The following is a 14,341-nucleotide window of genomic DNA, read 5'->3' as shown; positions in this document are numbered from 1 at the left end:
AAGTCAAGTTCCGGCCGGCGATAAACCGCCATATCCCCCAACCTCCACTCCTGAGATCCACCTCGCACCATTTTTGGTGTGAACTTATTTTCCTGCTCTGGTCTGAGAGATGCGTCGTTGTTGTTGTCCTCGATAGCAGCGATACGGGTGATTGGTTCACAAGGTCCGGATGAGACCGAATCAGGCTGATGGCGCGCTGGTGTGCTTATTGCCTTTCTCAGGTGTCAGTGTAGTTCTGGCCAAGGAGAGATTGTGCGAATGTAACTGTTTGTAAGAACTCTGATTGTCATCCACTCTATCCATTCTCGAGTCAGACATCACCTCTTGTATCTCTGTGAAACTCATTTCATCTTTGAAAGAAAAATCATCATCACCAACACCATGTTCTCCTCATCCTCTTCATCGGCCGGTGGTGACTCACTCTCCACCTCACCCGCTTCCTCAGTCCCATCCACCACCGGCTCCACCTCCGGGCGCACCAACAGCAAACCCAAAGTGCTGTTCATCGGCGAGTACTCCCATACGAAATACGATGCGTTGATCCGAGAAGTAGCGGAAGTTCATGCCCTGCCTAGATGTGGGTATGAAGAGACTGCAGAGCACATTAGGAGGAAAGTGGAGGAAGAAGGGGAATTTGTGGCTTTTGGAGTGAGTCGCATTGCCATATTTCCCCTCACTGCGATATGTATTGGCTTGGCGAACGGCTCGATCGGCCTGACACAGATCGACTGAAGAGATCTGGTAGGGACATTGGAGGACCCTCTGATCTTTTTCCTTAAGCCACGCCGCTAACAGATCCTGCACAACCACTACAGGGCCTCTTTCTTATCACACACAGTTTCCCTCCCAGATGGGATGTGGGACTCCTTGGTCCCCTCGCACCTGCCTGCAAGCTCTACGTAGGGCCTGGAGCGGGGTACGACAAGGTGGACATCGATTGGGTCAGCAGCACGTGAGTGGATCTCATCTTTCGTAGCTTCTGATACGTCCTCGCAAATCAGGTCTCATCCTGGATGGTACCATACCCCGATCATTCGTCTCGTCTGGTGAAGGGACTATGTGCTGATTGCTTTGCTTGCTCGTAGCGGCGCCATGTACGCCAACTCGCCCACGGCTGTTGGACAACGAACTGCAGATGGAGCCTTGATGCTGACCCTCGGAGCTATGCGAGGTGTGACACCTCAGGTGAGTGAATTCGTTTCGTTCTGCTTGATGTCGGTGTGATCTCCCATGCTGACCACACTTTCTCTCGGCAGGACCACTCTGTCCGAGCGGGGAAATGGAGAGACCTCGGTGTCAAAACCCTTGATTGGAGGACTGCTCGTGTGAGTTTCGCGCGTAATCACCTCTTTTGAGTGATGTATTCTTGATCTGACGTTCTATCTCCGAGCAGATCGGGATCATCGGTCTGGGCTCTATCGGGACTCGTCTCGCCACACTTCTCACCTCGATAGGAGCCACCGCCATCTCATACAACTCTCGACGCCCCTCCCCGACCGCCCAACCATCATGGCAGTACCAGACGCAGGACGAACTGCTCGCGACGTCAGACGTGGTGATCCTCACGTGTCCGCTCACACCCGCCACTCATGGCCTGATTGGGAAGGAGGCGTTTGAGAAGATGAAAGATGGGGTGGTGCTCGTCAATGTTGCCAGAGGTCCGGTGGTGGTCGAGGATGAATTGGTCAAAGCTCTGGATAGCGGTAAAGGTGAGCTGGGACAATTCGAATTCGGTTGGCCTATAACCTGATCCTTTTTGTTTCGATCTTTCCAGTAAGACGAGCAGCGCTCGACGTATTCGAAAACGAACCAGAGGTCCATCCTGGTCTTCTCAAGAACCCCAATGTGGTGAGTTTCTCCTTCAAACTCTGCTATATAGTTTCTGATGACTGACTGTCCGGTCGGCTTCTTCAGACACTATCGCCTCACAACGCCCCGGCACCTGATTCAATGGGAGCACCCATGAACGGTGAAGTGATCGAGAACATCTTGCACTTCATCAAGACGGGCATGCCATTGACTCCGGTCAATCTGGACCAGCTGAAGGAGAAGGGGTTCATGGCCGGTGGGAACAGTGCTGGAAAAAAGTGATTGAAGACGGTGTCGAGGTTCAGACTATAATTGGTGATTTGTATCAGTATCTTGTGGCTTCGCGTCGTCAGTGGATTTTGTGAGATTGCGGACTGGGAGCTACGCGCGACGACGATCGGGGCCCACTGCTCTAGATGAGGATGTTTAGATGCGTCATTGTGAATATATTTGTGTAATCGGATGTCATTTCTACCATTTCGCACGAAGACGAGAGTCAATCGGTATCTGTAAGCTGAACATGGTCGTTAGTGCAAGCGCAGGGGTATGGGAGTATTCAAATCGAATGATAACAAGCAATTGTCGATGTTGCGTCCTAATCTCGAGAAACGTTGTTCCCAGCCTCCGAGGCTGAGCCCGGCGTTGTCTGGTAATGTATATGTCGCATCGCACTCGAAAAGAAATCACTCTACAACTGTTGAATTCTTTGCGAAAATTTGTCCCGGAAATTGGTGTCTGCGGGGAACGAAGTGGACATAGAGTCAGCACTCTTGATGTTGATAACAGGTTAGAGGTTCGACACGCACAAGCATTCATGATGGTCTGTTCGTTGATGACGATATCTGTCGTGTCGGCTTTCGGTCGGGATACTCGGGAGGCGATGGCTGCTGCGTCCGTTTCAAGGATGATTCTAAGTGAGCGTCAAGTAAAGTGTCAGCCGCAAGCCCATGTCTGTTCGGATGGTATAGCCAGCAGGACGTCTCGTTCCGCGTCTTCCAGTTCCGCGGGACCGTCCACAGATCGTGAGGCAGATTTCTGTTTCACCCCATTGGCTCGAACCCGAACAATCCTTCCTGATCCGTGGGCATCTTTCTAACCATCCGCTTCATGACCCTTTCCTGGCCTTTACCAAGGCGCGTAAATTCGCTCGCTCGCTCGCTCACTCACCCATCGTCTACCGTCTCGTCCGCCGCCAACAAGATCATATCCAAACCTTCCAACACATTTCTCTTCTCCACCGATCCTCTCAACAGCAGGTTCACCGCGTCAAAGAAGGCGTTCAGCGTTTGGTTCAACATCAGTTCGTTGGATGTCGAGAGTGGTCCAACAAGGATGAAGTGGAGGTCGACGACGGTTCGCGTCAAGATGATGTGTGGTGGCAATGGGTGGATCTCGCCTGACGTCGGAGAAAGCAACACAGGCAAATATCAGTGTGATTGCAGACAACATGCAAGACGTTATGGAGACACATACCCCCACCTCTCCTGATCTTCTCAAAGACACTCTTCTCGAACGCTTTTTGCTCTTTCAGCGTCGTCAATCCTCCCATACCAGGACCTCCAGGTCCGACTCCTAGATCTGCAGGGATCCCCGTACCAGGAGCTGTCTGATGTGGTGGGTTGTAGTATTTGGCGAGGACGCGTTGACCCTCTGCGTCGAGGATAAGGAGAGCGGTGACCGTGTATAAGGATAGATTTGACTATGATTTGCATAACGAGCGTCGCGTGGTCAGTCTGAGAGGCACACCGCAAGAGAGATCCATTACCAGAACGCGGGTGCTCACCATCGTCATCGTTCTATGTTGAGCGAGAAGAGGTGATCACGCATTGAGTCTGCAAATTGACAACATAACGTCTCGTTGGAAGTGAGCGTTCCCGTCTTGGTGACCTCCACGGCCAAGCAAGGTTGTCATCGTTAGGCATGCAAGATTGGGCCACAACAGATGTCTTGTGTAGGCATGCGACCCGGGATAAAATGAGGGAAATACCCAACTAAACTATTATCCCGCCACCGAATTTCCCGTCCCAGATTTTTTCCTTGTTTTCCTCTTTTTTTCCATGAGTTGATGTGTCGTCATATCCCTCCCCCTCCCCTCCCCTCTGTGTCGTCATTTCTCATTTCCTTTTACTTCCTTTTCCACACCGCCGCAAAGATTCACTCCAGACATACCTTCGTCATAGCTTCAAGCTCACCCGTCCAACGAGCAGACAAGGCAGGCATCGACATCATCGTCAATCGCTGGTATCATCATATACCTCTCCCACCGTGAGTACCTTATTTCAATCAGTGGGAATCATCCATATACCCATGGTGGGAACAAACAAATGAGTCATCAGTCGGCACGGGGTCTGCTGTTTTCATTGGAATCAAACCGGCTTTTTCCATCATCACAATTGCGGTTGTCACCGTGATGACCATTGCTTCTCCTCATGTTACTCCAGTCCAGTGTTCATCTAAATGTCCCAATGCCAAATGTCAACATGATCTGCAAAAGCTGACAGTTCCCTCTGCTCATGCATGTCCACTTCACTTCCGTCCCGTCAACTACCCGCCATCCTATCCGTACCACCATGACCCCCCGCATGATCTTTCTCCGTTCTCCTTGTGATGACCACTGCGTTCGACGATCCTGCTCTACAGGTGAATTTGCTTCGGGTGTAATCCTACCACCCGTGCTCAAAACAGGAGCGCAGGAACTGCTGCATCACAGTCGCCTGCTGATTCATTGAGATACGAAGGCTTTTCTACCAGTGCTATAGTCGGACTTCTACTCCCAGACATACCAAAAGCGCACTTCGCCCAACATGGCAGCCGTTGCTCAAGCGCCTTCCATGCTCCCATCCACCTCTTCATCATCAGGTAGCGGTAAGTCGCGCGGTCTCATCTTGCATGATACCATAAAAAGCCGGATCCTTCATTTGTTGTCAAAACATCAGGTCGGCTTATTCAGATTATGACATCATTTGCTAACTGAAAACCCATTCTCCATCCCACCATTCCTCACGATTATCTCGCATCTACCATCTCTCTGTCCACATCAACAGTTCCCCCTCGACCTACCTCTTCCGCATCTACTTCGAGAAAACAAACACAAGCTGAATCTACCACGATCTCAAGGAACGCGAGCGGTGATAGAGCACCTGTGACCATCAAACTGACGGAATCAACGCCGGTCGAAGAAAAGGGCGAGGTAAAGAAGGAGAATGGGGATGGTGAGTGTAGTTCTGGTGCTCTCTGGTCGCATTTCTTCATCATGCTGTAACCATGCCCGAGGCGGTTCTCGGTGTGTCCTCTCCCTTCTCAGTCTGCTACATGTCAAGACTGTGATCCTTTGAGTGCCTCGGAACGTGGGGCAGAAGCCAAAGGATCGTGGGATGACTTCTGTGGGACCCGGACTATCGTTGGAGTCAGCGTGGATGATTATTGATTCCTATCATACCCACTACTTATTCATTGAAATCGCACCTCTCCGAGTATCCTTCGCTTCCCATGGAAGAGACCCTCATTGCTGACCAAACATTCTCTCCATTTATATATTCAACGTCAACTGCAATCCCTTCACCGATCATCTACCGCTTTGGTTCATCCCGTCATATTCCGTCTGACCATATCGATCCTTGCCCATCTGTTAAACCTGACACTGTTAAACCTGACACTCCTGCCCAACGTATTTCTATCAATTCACATCGATCCCTGTCCCACTGCGCTTTCACGCCCTCCCTCTCCGGCGGATAAATCTACTCAGGTCATTCACCCAAGTCAGCCACCATATCTCGAGCCCCCACAGCGCAACCCGGCTCAGAACACGACGAACAAAACCCTCAGAGACCGCCCATCCGACCCATCCCTGCTGTGAGATCGCGATTCGACCAAGAACCGAATCCTTTCGAGCAATCATTTTCTCATTCGGCACATCACTCCAACTCGTCAACTTCAGATAGAACGACTCCTCCTCGAGGGACGGACGCTACAAGTACCCGACACAACGCTTTACCACCGTTGTCGTCTTTGACCAGCCCCGCTGCTGCTGATCCCAGTCAGTTCCCTTGGTTAGCTAGTCATTCGTTGCGGTCCGGACCTTTGAGTCCTGCGATGCTCGCCGGGCCTCAGAACGGGCATCCGCCTCAGCAGACGACGAATCGACCGAACTCGGGCTCCGAGGCCAACGGGCACGCGGCAGAGGGAGCATTTGAATCTACACAATTTCGGACTGGTTTCACCCCCGGAACTGGCTCCGGCTTCACACCGGGCTATAACTCATTCATGGGGCCTGGATTGGGCGCCCTCGCTATGCCTAGTCCGAACACGACCGCATTCCTGAACAGTATCACTAATTCAACACCTCTTGGTGAAGGTAGTGAAGTTGCAGCCGCCGCCAACGCTGTCATGCCGCCACCTGGTGGTCACATTCACCCCCCTTCCGCCATCCCCCCCCATCTACAACCTCAACACGCGATGGGCCATCCCAATCCGCAAAACGAGGTACCGCAAGAAACTATCACCCCGAACACATTGTCAGCGTTGACAGGTGTTTTTGGAGAAATGTCTCGTGCTGCCCCCGGTCCTCAACCTGGACCGCCCTTCTACGCGCCCAACATGGGTCCGCCGCATCCGGTGCCGGTACAAATGCCTCATGTGGACTATGCACAACAAAGCGCTAACGCGGCAAGTCAAGCTGCGAACGGGTTGTTCTTGCTGAGCCAAGCTCATCACGAGCTTTCAAAGCGAGAGGAAGCGGAGGGTGCGCCTCCCATCGGCAAACGAGCTGTATCTGGGCAGTCGGGCAACGGAAAAGCGCAGAACGGGGCCGGTCAAAAACGTAAATCAGATGTGGGCGCGGGTGGACGACCGCCTGCCGCGAAGAAGGGGAAGAAGAACTCGGCGAGCAATGCCTTGGCTACGCCTCCAAAAAGTGGCAAACAGGAAGAGACCAGCCCCAACTTTTCCTCCATGATGGACTCTGATGACGACGAGGATGGAAAGATGGGAGGCAGTCAGAGTGGCAGACATGAGACAGAGGAGGACAAGAGGAAAAACTTCCTGGAGAGGAATAGACAGGGTGAGTGCATCTGCACGTGTAGTGCGCGACAAAGCTGATAAGTCAATGTGCAAACCAGCTGCACTCAAGTGTCGACAAAGAAAGAAGGCATGGCTGAATGAGTTGCAAAGTAAAGTGGAAGGTCTCACCATCGATAATGAACGACTTCAGCAGACAGTGCAATCGATGCACGAGGAAGTGGGTCGACTCACAGCGATACTCATGCAACATCGAGATTGTGGGCTGGGTATACCAACACCATATGGCCGACCGATCAGATGAACCACTTAGTGACTAGTTGGTGAAGGTTGTTATCGAAAGAGGATGAGAGAACTTTGTTGCACTTATACACGAAGCTGCTCAGTTTGTATATATTTACTTTACCCCACCCCTGTCTAGGTGTCTGCGTCGTCATCGCCCTTTCGTCTGTTTCGTTTTGTTCGAGGGAATGGTCGATGAATGGGTGATCTGGCTATCAGTCTCATGTACTTTTCTGATCATGGTCAGACTCATTTTTCCTGGTCTTTTTCGCGGTCTTAATATACACACTGTATCCCGTATCTTGCGCGAGAAGGCTGAGGGGGTAATGATATGTACAAGCACGATATACACACAAGATGTCGGTGTTGATGCAGTATATGATGGGATAGTTACATATTGATGGTGAGATTATGATATGTTATCATGGCTGTGTTATATAGAATGAACAATTGACGGTCTGTCCTGATAGACAGAGCGATGAACTAAATCACTCGTACTGCAAATGCTATGAGAACGAATATTATAGAGTCCTGGGCGGGGAAACCCAACATCAGTATCGACAACAAGAGCTGAAGGTGATAGGACAATGACGATGAAATTTGCATGAGCGCTTACATTACTGAACATCTCTTGGATCGCTACGTCCGTGTCTTCCCAATGGCAAGCCATGTCGGCGCTGTTTTGGTGGCAACGCAGGAGATCAGATCAGAAAAAGTACATGTCATGTTGTCCGGGGTAGCTCACCGTCCTGCTTGACCCAAGTTCTCGGATAACGTAGCTGTGACCTGGTGATAGGCGGACATCAGGTTAGTACCATTTTCTCGCTTGTTAGATCAACGACGACGGAAAGGACCAGATGGAGATGGGAGAGTGAAAGAGAGCAGCGGGTATACAAGGCAGGAAATGGAACGGATAGGTAAGGAGAGAGTGCGAGACCAAACACACGATATACTTGAATCCCCTAGGTTCGATCTCGACCATACGTTGTTTCACTCTCTGCCGGACGGACCATTGAAAGATCAGCTACAGAGTCCGCCTCGTGGACATCGGTCCACCTCATCCTTTTGCCACAACCAACGAGATATGACTCGCCGCTGAACTCACCTCTGAGATCTCCTTCGAAAACGCTGCCATCCTCGATTTGTCCGTCGGATCCCAAGTCGCGTTGATCAGTGTTTTGTTGAGTATCTATTCGAGCGTTGCGAGGGGGATGGCATATATGATATGGAATGTAGGACGAGGAAGGATGGTCCGGTCGCGCACAGGTCGAACGTCAAGTCGAACGAGGTAGATAGGCGCAGATATGGGATGGAGGGAACGGACAAATCAATTCGATCAGTGACTGCACGACCTTGTGTTCTGCGCCAGATTTTCCGTTCCAGGGACAATTGGGCAGATCATCGTTGCACCTCGTACATACCGTTTTGACATATGGCCGTAGGCTGTCACCAGGAAATCTGAAGGTGCGTGTGCGTCAGCATTCTCTTTGTCCCAATCGAGATCCTAGCCATAGAGGGTACACTCCAAGACCCGACCCACTTTTGTCTGGGGGACGAAGCTCCTGATCTCGAAAGTGGTAAAGGGGGTGATAAAGCCCCGTTCAGTCTTGATGATGTTGACATGGCAACCTGCGAATGGGACCGAGCGAAGTGGAAAGTGGACAGAGGAGAGTGTATCGGCTACGTATGTGGATAGACTTTGGTCGTGCTTGTGACTGTTGTTGTGAGCGTCAAAGTCGTTGTTGTTCTTGTTCTTGTTGTTGTTGTTGTTGTTGTTGTTGTTGTTCGGATAGCGATCGACTTATTCGCTACGAAGGAAATGAGACGCGTCGGAATCTAATCAATCGAGTGATTCACAGGAATGGAAGACGAGGGGGAAATGTTTACTTACATCTTGACCTGCATTCCTCCATCCTCCCTCTTTCTATCCCACTTGTCAATCATCCTTCCTTCTCAACATCTCCAATCATCCCATGGCCACTCCATCTTCGCCATCTGACCGCATCTCACCAGTGAAAATCATACCACCTACCGTCCTCACCTCCGGCTACCCTTCTCCACCCCCTTCCACCACCTCTTCCTCGTCCTGGTCACATCGCCCTTTCCCAATGGATCTGCACGCCTCTACCTCTGGTCTCGAAGGATCATGGAGGATGGAAGGTGATCTATCTCGACGCAGCAAGGACATATGGGATATCAGGGGGAGTCATCACGAAGGGCTGGGCCTGGATATCAACGATACCATCACATCTTTGGGCAGAAATGTTGGGGGATCAGCCGAGAGTGCGAGGGAGGTGTCCATGGAGAAGGAGAAGGGGAAAGGTAAAGAGAAAGAGATGGGGAAGGGGAAGGAGGTACTGGGCGTGGAAGTTTGGGCAAAGGTCATGGATACTAGTAGAGGGCGTGATAAGGTCTTGGTGAGTGAAAGGGATCATGAGGTGCTTGTTTGGATTTGGGCTTCAGCAACCCCAGTGGTGCGCTGGTGAGAAGGTGTCGAATTCGACATATCTATCTGCTTAGAGATATCCTCCAGCATGATGGTTACTGTTCGTCAGACCGGGGCGCGGAATGAGATATATTGGGAGATGCGTCCATCACTGACCCACCTATTATTTGGTCGTATAGAAATGCGCTCAATACTCCCTCCGAACCTATCTCTACCTCCTTACGCTAGTTTCACGACTGAGGCCACTCTCTCCGTGGTTCCGATCAAATCATAAACGGGTCAAGATGGCCATATCGGGACTGTCACTAACAAGGTGCGTTGTCTTGATGAGATCCGCCAATTTCGGTCTTCATCGCTGCGTCAATATCTGCTCGGATGTACGCCCTGATCATCGATTGAAACGTCTGGCGCTGTCGCAAATCCGCTTCAGCTGTCTCGCAGATCTGCTGGAGTCTTCATCAAGAGAGTCCGATCGGTTAGAGGTAGCTGACATTCATCCTCGCTTCGATAGAAAATGTCTTCTTCTCCTCAACCCTCTTCATCCACTCACCGACCTTCTGTCCCCTCATCCCATGTCCGCTCGGACTCTCCTCTCGCATCTCATCGACCTGATCTCCGCCATCTCAGACGACGCTTATTGTCTATCTAGACTCGGTCTGGTGGGGAGGAAGACTGGAGGGATTGCTGATCGGTGGTCAAAGTGAGTCTACAAAGTTCCTTTCTTTCTCGAGTATGAGAGTTGAGAGCTGATGGGGTTCCGCTGTCGACAGTCGCTTCTGGCTTTTGACTACAATTATGGGACTGTACAAACTGCATCTAAAGACAATACCTCGACTCAGATCCTCAGCGACTTTCACGCCACCATCGGCAGCTGAAAAACGAAGATCGGATTTGTCTGAAGCAGAATGGACAAATCGGAAGTTATTAGCAGATCTTCTCTTTGTCTGTGAGTGACCGAGATAAAATCATATTTTGGCTTTGTCGCCCTGTTCTGACCCACCAGCCTGTATGGAGATCAAAGCTGAGTCATGTTCATCAGCATACGACGTCTTTGAACTCAACTGGCCAGTACTTGAAGAACCTATGAAGTGTTTGACAGGCTTGACAGCGGGACTGATCAGGTACGCGATGCTTCACTCAGCTGAGAAGCTCGCCAATCCCTCTGGCAATAAGCTGATGTCGATATTTCTTTGCATGTAGCACGGTCAAGCTGTATAATGCGCAGTGGGACGCAAGTGTCGGTAAAGGATGACGAGGACGTAAATACCGTATCTGACATGTATTCGAACTTGTACAGCACACTGCTTGGTCGGCATGTAAGCCCAGATTGAGCATGGTGGATTATGACACTGGCTCTTCGGCTCAACCTGTCGCTGGCATGATCGACTTCCAATGCACTGCCACTTCCGACGCCGACGGTCCAGTGTTGTCTTGATCTCGCCCAATGGCTTCCAGAATAACACAGTATCACCATGAGCACAATGCAGAATGCATGCAAGAGGAACCCCAGTCTGACTACCCGAATTAGAAGAAAGCGGCATCTTCGGCGGTACTCTCCTGTAGGCCTCGATCACACGTCAGAGATTTCCTTCCTCCTTCAGGGTCAACCCTCAAACAGTTTGATGCGCACAGATCATGTTGAATCGTTGTTCCTGTGAGTACATTAGTGCGCAGAGAGAGAAAGAGAGAGAGAGAGAGAGAGAGAAAGAGATGCTCTGAAAACGTACCCGTTACGATTTTCCTCTCTCTACGACCCCGTTTCGTTTTATACAAGTCACGGTCCAGACTCTGCTCAAAAGCCCCAAGTCTGCGACGCCAACCTATTTTCACTGGGTTTCCCTCGGCAACATTGAACTCGGCTAAATACCAAAGGAACATTTGCGAGAGCTGGCTCATCTGCACTCCTCCTGTGTCATTCTCATCCTTCCTGGTTGGTGGGGCGACAGGGGCGAAAACTGCACAAGTGTTCTCGAAATCGCGAACACTCGGAGCGATGAGTGGGTGAGTCAGCTTCATACTGTGAATATGGAAGAGGCTCGAGCGTCGGGCTCGACACGATTGCCCGTTACTTTCCCCTGTAGAGTACATCAGTCGTCCTTTCTTGCGATCCATCAAATCTTATCCCCTTATCCTATTCACTATCTACCTGTATTTTCCAAACCCAAATCGAGCATGGCTTGATACTGCTCTATATATTTCTTCATCGATAACTCTAGTAGATCCTAATCAGGCTAGGTCTCCCCACCGCGCGAGACACTGGACACATTGTGGCAGTTGCCACCGAGTCCCTCTCTCACACATTGTCTGGACGACCCATCTTCTCAAGTGCCGTAGATACGACCGATTAAGATATTCCGGTCTCACAATCGGATGAATCACTATTGACTTCTCTACGGTCTTGTCAATCCTGATCGGAATACTATTCGGTCATCGTACAGCAATTCTTTCAACATCCGGTGAGTCGCAAACAACATGCCTTCGAGCCCTCTGTCAGATCAGGATATGACGGATCGGCCCGTACCATCATCAAGCACTTTGACGATCCCTAACGCACCCAAGGAGCCCAGAAGGGGCGAGACTTACTTCCATGCCAAACTCATCGTCAACAGCCGAACGCAGATCCCCGAGCGACCCTCCGTTCACAGCGCTATCGGAAGGTCCCATCTTCACTATGAAGCTGGCTGCACGACTCTCAACACTTCGTCAAGCAGAAATCCGAATCTTCCCATTCCTCACACACCTGGTGGCCCCAGACAAAACGTCCTCACCGATGGTCCTCGAAGGATCAAACATCCTCCGCTTCTGTGGCAAGATCGAAGCCGGCGAGCTTCTCGACCCTTCACAATCCATTCTGTTCCAAAACGACCGCCTCCGTCTCCTGCCGATGCTCATCAGGTAGGCAAAAATCATCTGAAAGGCTACCAACTCGATTTTGAGCCAGTGCGCAACATAGCGGAGACTCGAAGACCGAGAAGAGTTGCCCCTTCACATGATGCTGGCAATACCGGCGACGGCAGCGAAGCAAATGGTACTCCGACTGAGAGGGATGATGACGAGAATGAACCAGGTTGGATATCGCCTCCCCCAGCAGAAGCGTATCTCATCTTGAGACGGCACCGTGTGCCCAAGACCAAGTGGGAGGAGGATATGGTAAATGATGAGTATTTCAGTCGACGCTGGTATGTATCAATACGCTCTTATCATTGCAGCATGACCTGACAGTTCGGAATCATGCTGTCAATGGGCGGAAGCTCACGTAACACTTGCGACTGCAGGACCTATCAGATAGAAATCCTTCAGAGTCCTTCTAGAGGCAGAGCGTTGGGTTTTGGACCGCTAACCACAGTGAGTTCATTCAAATCAAAGGCGATCGACAATTCAACATTCTTCGAAGGCATATCCGGCCCTTTCGGCTCCTCTTATCGTTCGATTAATTGCTAGGAACGGAAGAGGCGAAATTATTTCTGCGGAGTGAGCTACACATTTCCTGCATCGGTCGCTTTGTAGCTCACATCAGACTGCTTTATGAACCCGATTCTCAATCGACGCCTGATACATACCACCCTAATGGTCGATCTCGTTTCCCCCAATGGGTCCGAGTCCAGATCGACCATGCGTGTACGGAATACTCATCGCAGTGTGTCGAGCCCCTCGAGTAGACCTCTCAAGATCTCAAGCTGACCGTACTCGCGAAGTTCCAGCTGCTGGCCCGTCTGGACAAGGATCTCGTCACAATCTCATCGAGAACACAGAGCGCAATCTTCTCGGATCGACATTCCGTACCGCCGCCCCTCTCACTCACAATGACGAAAGAGGTTTCTTCTTCTTCTTCACTCAGCTGGTGCGTGCGCAACATCCTCAGGTCAGCTTGATGGAACTTAACGAATCAAGTCGATCTCGCAGGTGGTGAGGAATGTGGGCGAATATGCCCTGCAGCTAAAACTCATCGACCTGGCGGGGTATGTCTGGCAGGCGCAGAATGCCATTTGTACTTGCTTATCATAGCATGGTCCGCAGTCCAAATCACGTCGGGACGTCAATCGGTGTGACAAATGTCCTAGCCACTGCCCTCACCTGCCCCTTCCGAGTTCTGTGAGTGTCATTTCTTGATATGGCTTGGATGTAGGCCCTTCACAATGCGTGACCTTTCACTGATAGTACATGTACCAAGCCACCCTTCCGAGTATCCTGGGATCCACCCGCTCACTGACCTATCAAACGAGTTCTCCAATCAAGGAGAGCGTAATCTAGGGGTGAGTGCGGACAACAGTCTACGATCAACCACAACATACCGACATCAGCTTCGCTCATGTCTTGAATCACTAGCGCAGGATACGTCTCGGTGTTGGGTCATCTGAAGATACAACTGCCAGCCCGGAGACCGGTCGCAAGTGAAAGGCATAGGCTTGTGATTCAGACGCAACGACAGAAAGACAGGTTCAGTCCGCTACAGTACCGGTCATTTATGATGTGAAACGCGGTCTTGACAGACGTCTATGGCGGCCGAAGTTGACTTGTATTTATGCATATTGATACAGGGAAGGGAAGATGGTTGGAATTGAATTCGGCGTCTGGCCTTGATACTGATACACTTGATCTCAAATTGACTGAAGTGTCTCATGCTCCTTCTCGCGCTCCTCTCCCTTCCTTTATATCTCCGTATCACTCCCTTTCCCCTCTTTCGAACTGTTTAGTCGAGATACCAACGTCTCCATCGGACACTCTTCGATGGATAAGGACACTCTCCTCCACTAGACCACCACCGCAGCAACTCCCATCAAAAGCACA

General features: G+C 50.9%; 6 protein-coding genes across 6 annotated transcripts in view; 4 read left to right on the top strand and 2 right to left on the bottom strand.

Moving 5' to 3' along the window:
- Positions 1–381: 381 nt before the first annotated feature.
- On the top strand, positions 382–2,091 carry IAR55_000069 (uncharacterized protein; the record flags this gene model as incomplete). Its single annotated transcript, XM_066943208.1, has 7 exons — positions 382–648; positions 816–952; positions 1,086–1,185; positions 1,257–1,325; positions 1,394–1,709; positions 1,775–1,848; positions 1,915–2,091. 7 exons carry the CDS (start codon positions 382–384, stop codon positions 2,089–2,091), a joined length of 1,140 nt encoding a protein of 379 aa, XP_066805750.1.
- A 406-nt stretch (positions 2,092–2,497) lies between these two features.
- IAR55_000068 (uncharacterized protein) lies at positions 2,498–3,601 on the bottom strand (the record flags this gene model as incomplete). The annotated part of the gene is made up of 5 exons (XM_066943207.1): positions 2,498–2,544; positions 2,616–2,719; positions 2,977–3,205; positions 3,283–3,508; positions 3,593–3,601. 5 exons carry the CDS (start codon positions 3,599–3,601, stop codon positions 2,498–2,500), a joined length of 615 nt encoding a protein of 204 aa, XP_066805749.1.
- A 1,012-nt stretch (positions 3,602–4,613) lies between these two features.
- IAR55_000067 (uncharacterized protein) lies at positions 4,614–7,129 on the top strand (the record flags this gene model as incomplete). Its single annotated transcript, XM_066943206.1, has 4 exons — positions 4,614–4,674; positions 4,854–5,021; positions 5,555–6,868; positions 6,927–7,129. The coding sequence occupies 4 exons, from the start codon at positions 4,614–4,616 to the stop codon at positions 7,127–7,129; spliced, it is 1,746 nt and encodes a 581-aa protein (XP_066805748.1).
- Positions 7,130–9,080: 1,951 nt separating this feature from the next.
- On the top strand, positions 9,081–10,805 carry IAR55_000066 (uncharacterized protein; the record flags this gene model as incomplete). Its single annotated transcript, XM_066943205.1, has 6 exons — positions 9,081–9,524; positions 9,733–9,866; positions 10,065–10,253; positions 10,324–10,499; positions 10,593–10,674; positions 10,754–10,805. 6 exons carry the CDS (start codon positions 9,081–9,083, stop codon positions 10,803–10,805), a joined length of 1,077 nt encoding a protein of 358 aa, XP_066805747.1.
- A 1,220-nt stretch (positions 10,806–12,025) lies between these two features.
- On the top strand, positions 12,026–13,948 carry IAR55_000065 (uncharacterized protein; the record flags this gene model as incomplete). The annotated part of the gene is made up of 9 exons (XM_066943204.1): positions 12,026–12,732; positions 12,829–12,898; positions 12,948–13,005; positions 13,071–13,208; positions 13,255–13,394; positions 13,457–13,512; positions 13,571–13,645; positions 13,725–13,806; positions 13,880–13,948. 9 exons carry the CDS (start codon positions 12,026–12,028, stop codon positions 13,946–13,948), a joined length of 1,395 nt encoding a protein of 464 aa, XP_066805746.1.
- A 356-nt stretch (positions 13,949–14,304) lies between these two features.
- IAR55_000064 (uncharacterized protein) overlaps positions 14,305–14,341 on the bottom strand; it is a gene marked incomplete at both ends in the record, with an annotated part of 783 nt that continues 746 nt past the window's right edge. The window contains one exon of the mRNA XM_066943203.1: positions 14,305–14,341. This exon is cut by the window's right edge and continues 360 nt beyond it. Within this exon, the coding sequence (XP_066805745.1) occupies positions 14,305–14,341 (37 nt within the window).

The sequence above is a fragment of the Kwoniella newhampshirensis genome, chromosome 1, assembly GCF_039105145.1.
Source record: "Kwoniella newhampshirensis strain CBS 13917 chromosome 1, whole genome shotgun sequence".
NCBI lineage: Eukaryota > Fungi > Basidiomycota > Tremellomycetes > Tremellales > Cryptococcaceae > Kwoniella > Kwoniella newhampshirensis.
The sequence above is the reverse complement of the archived record's forward strand: the minus strand, read 5'-3'. Positions and strand labels throughout refer to the sequence as shown.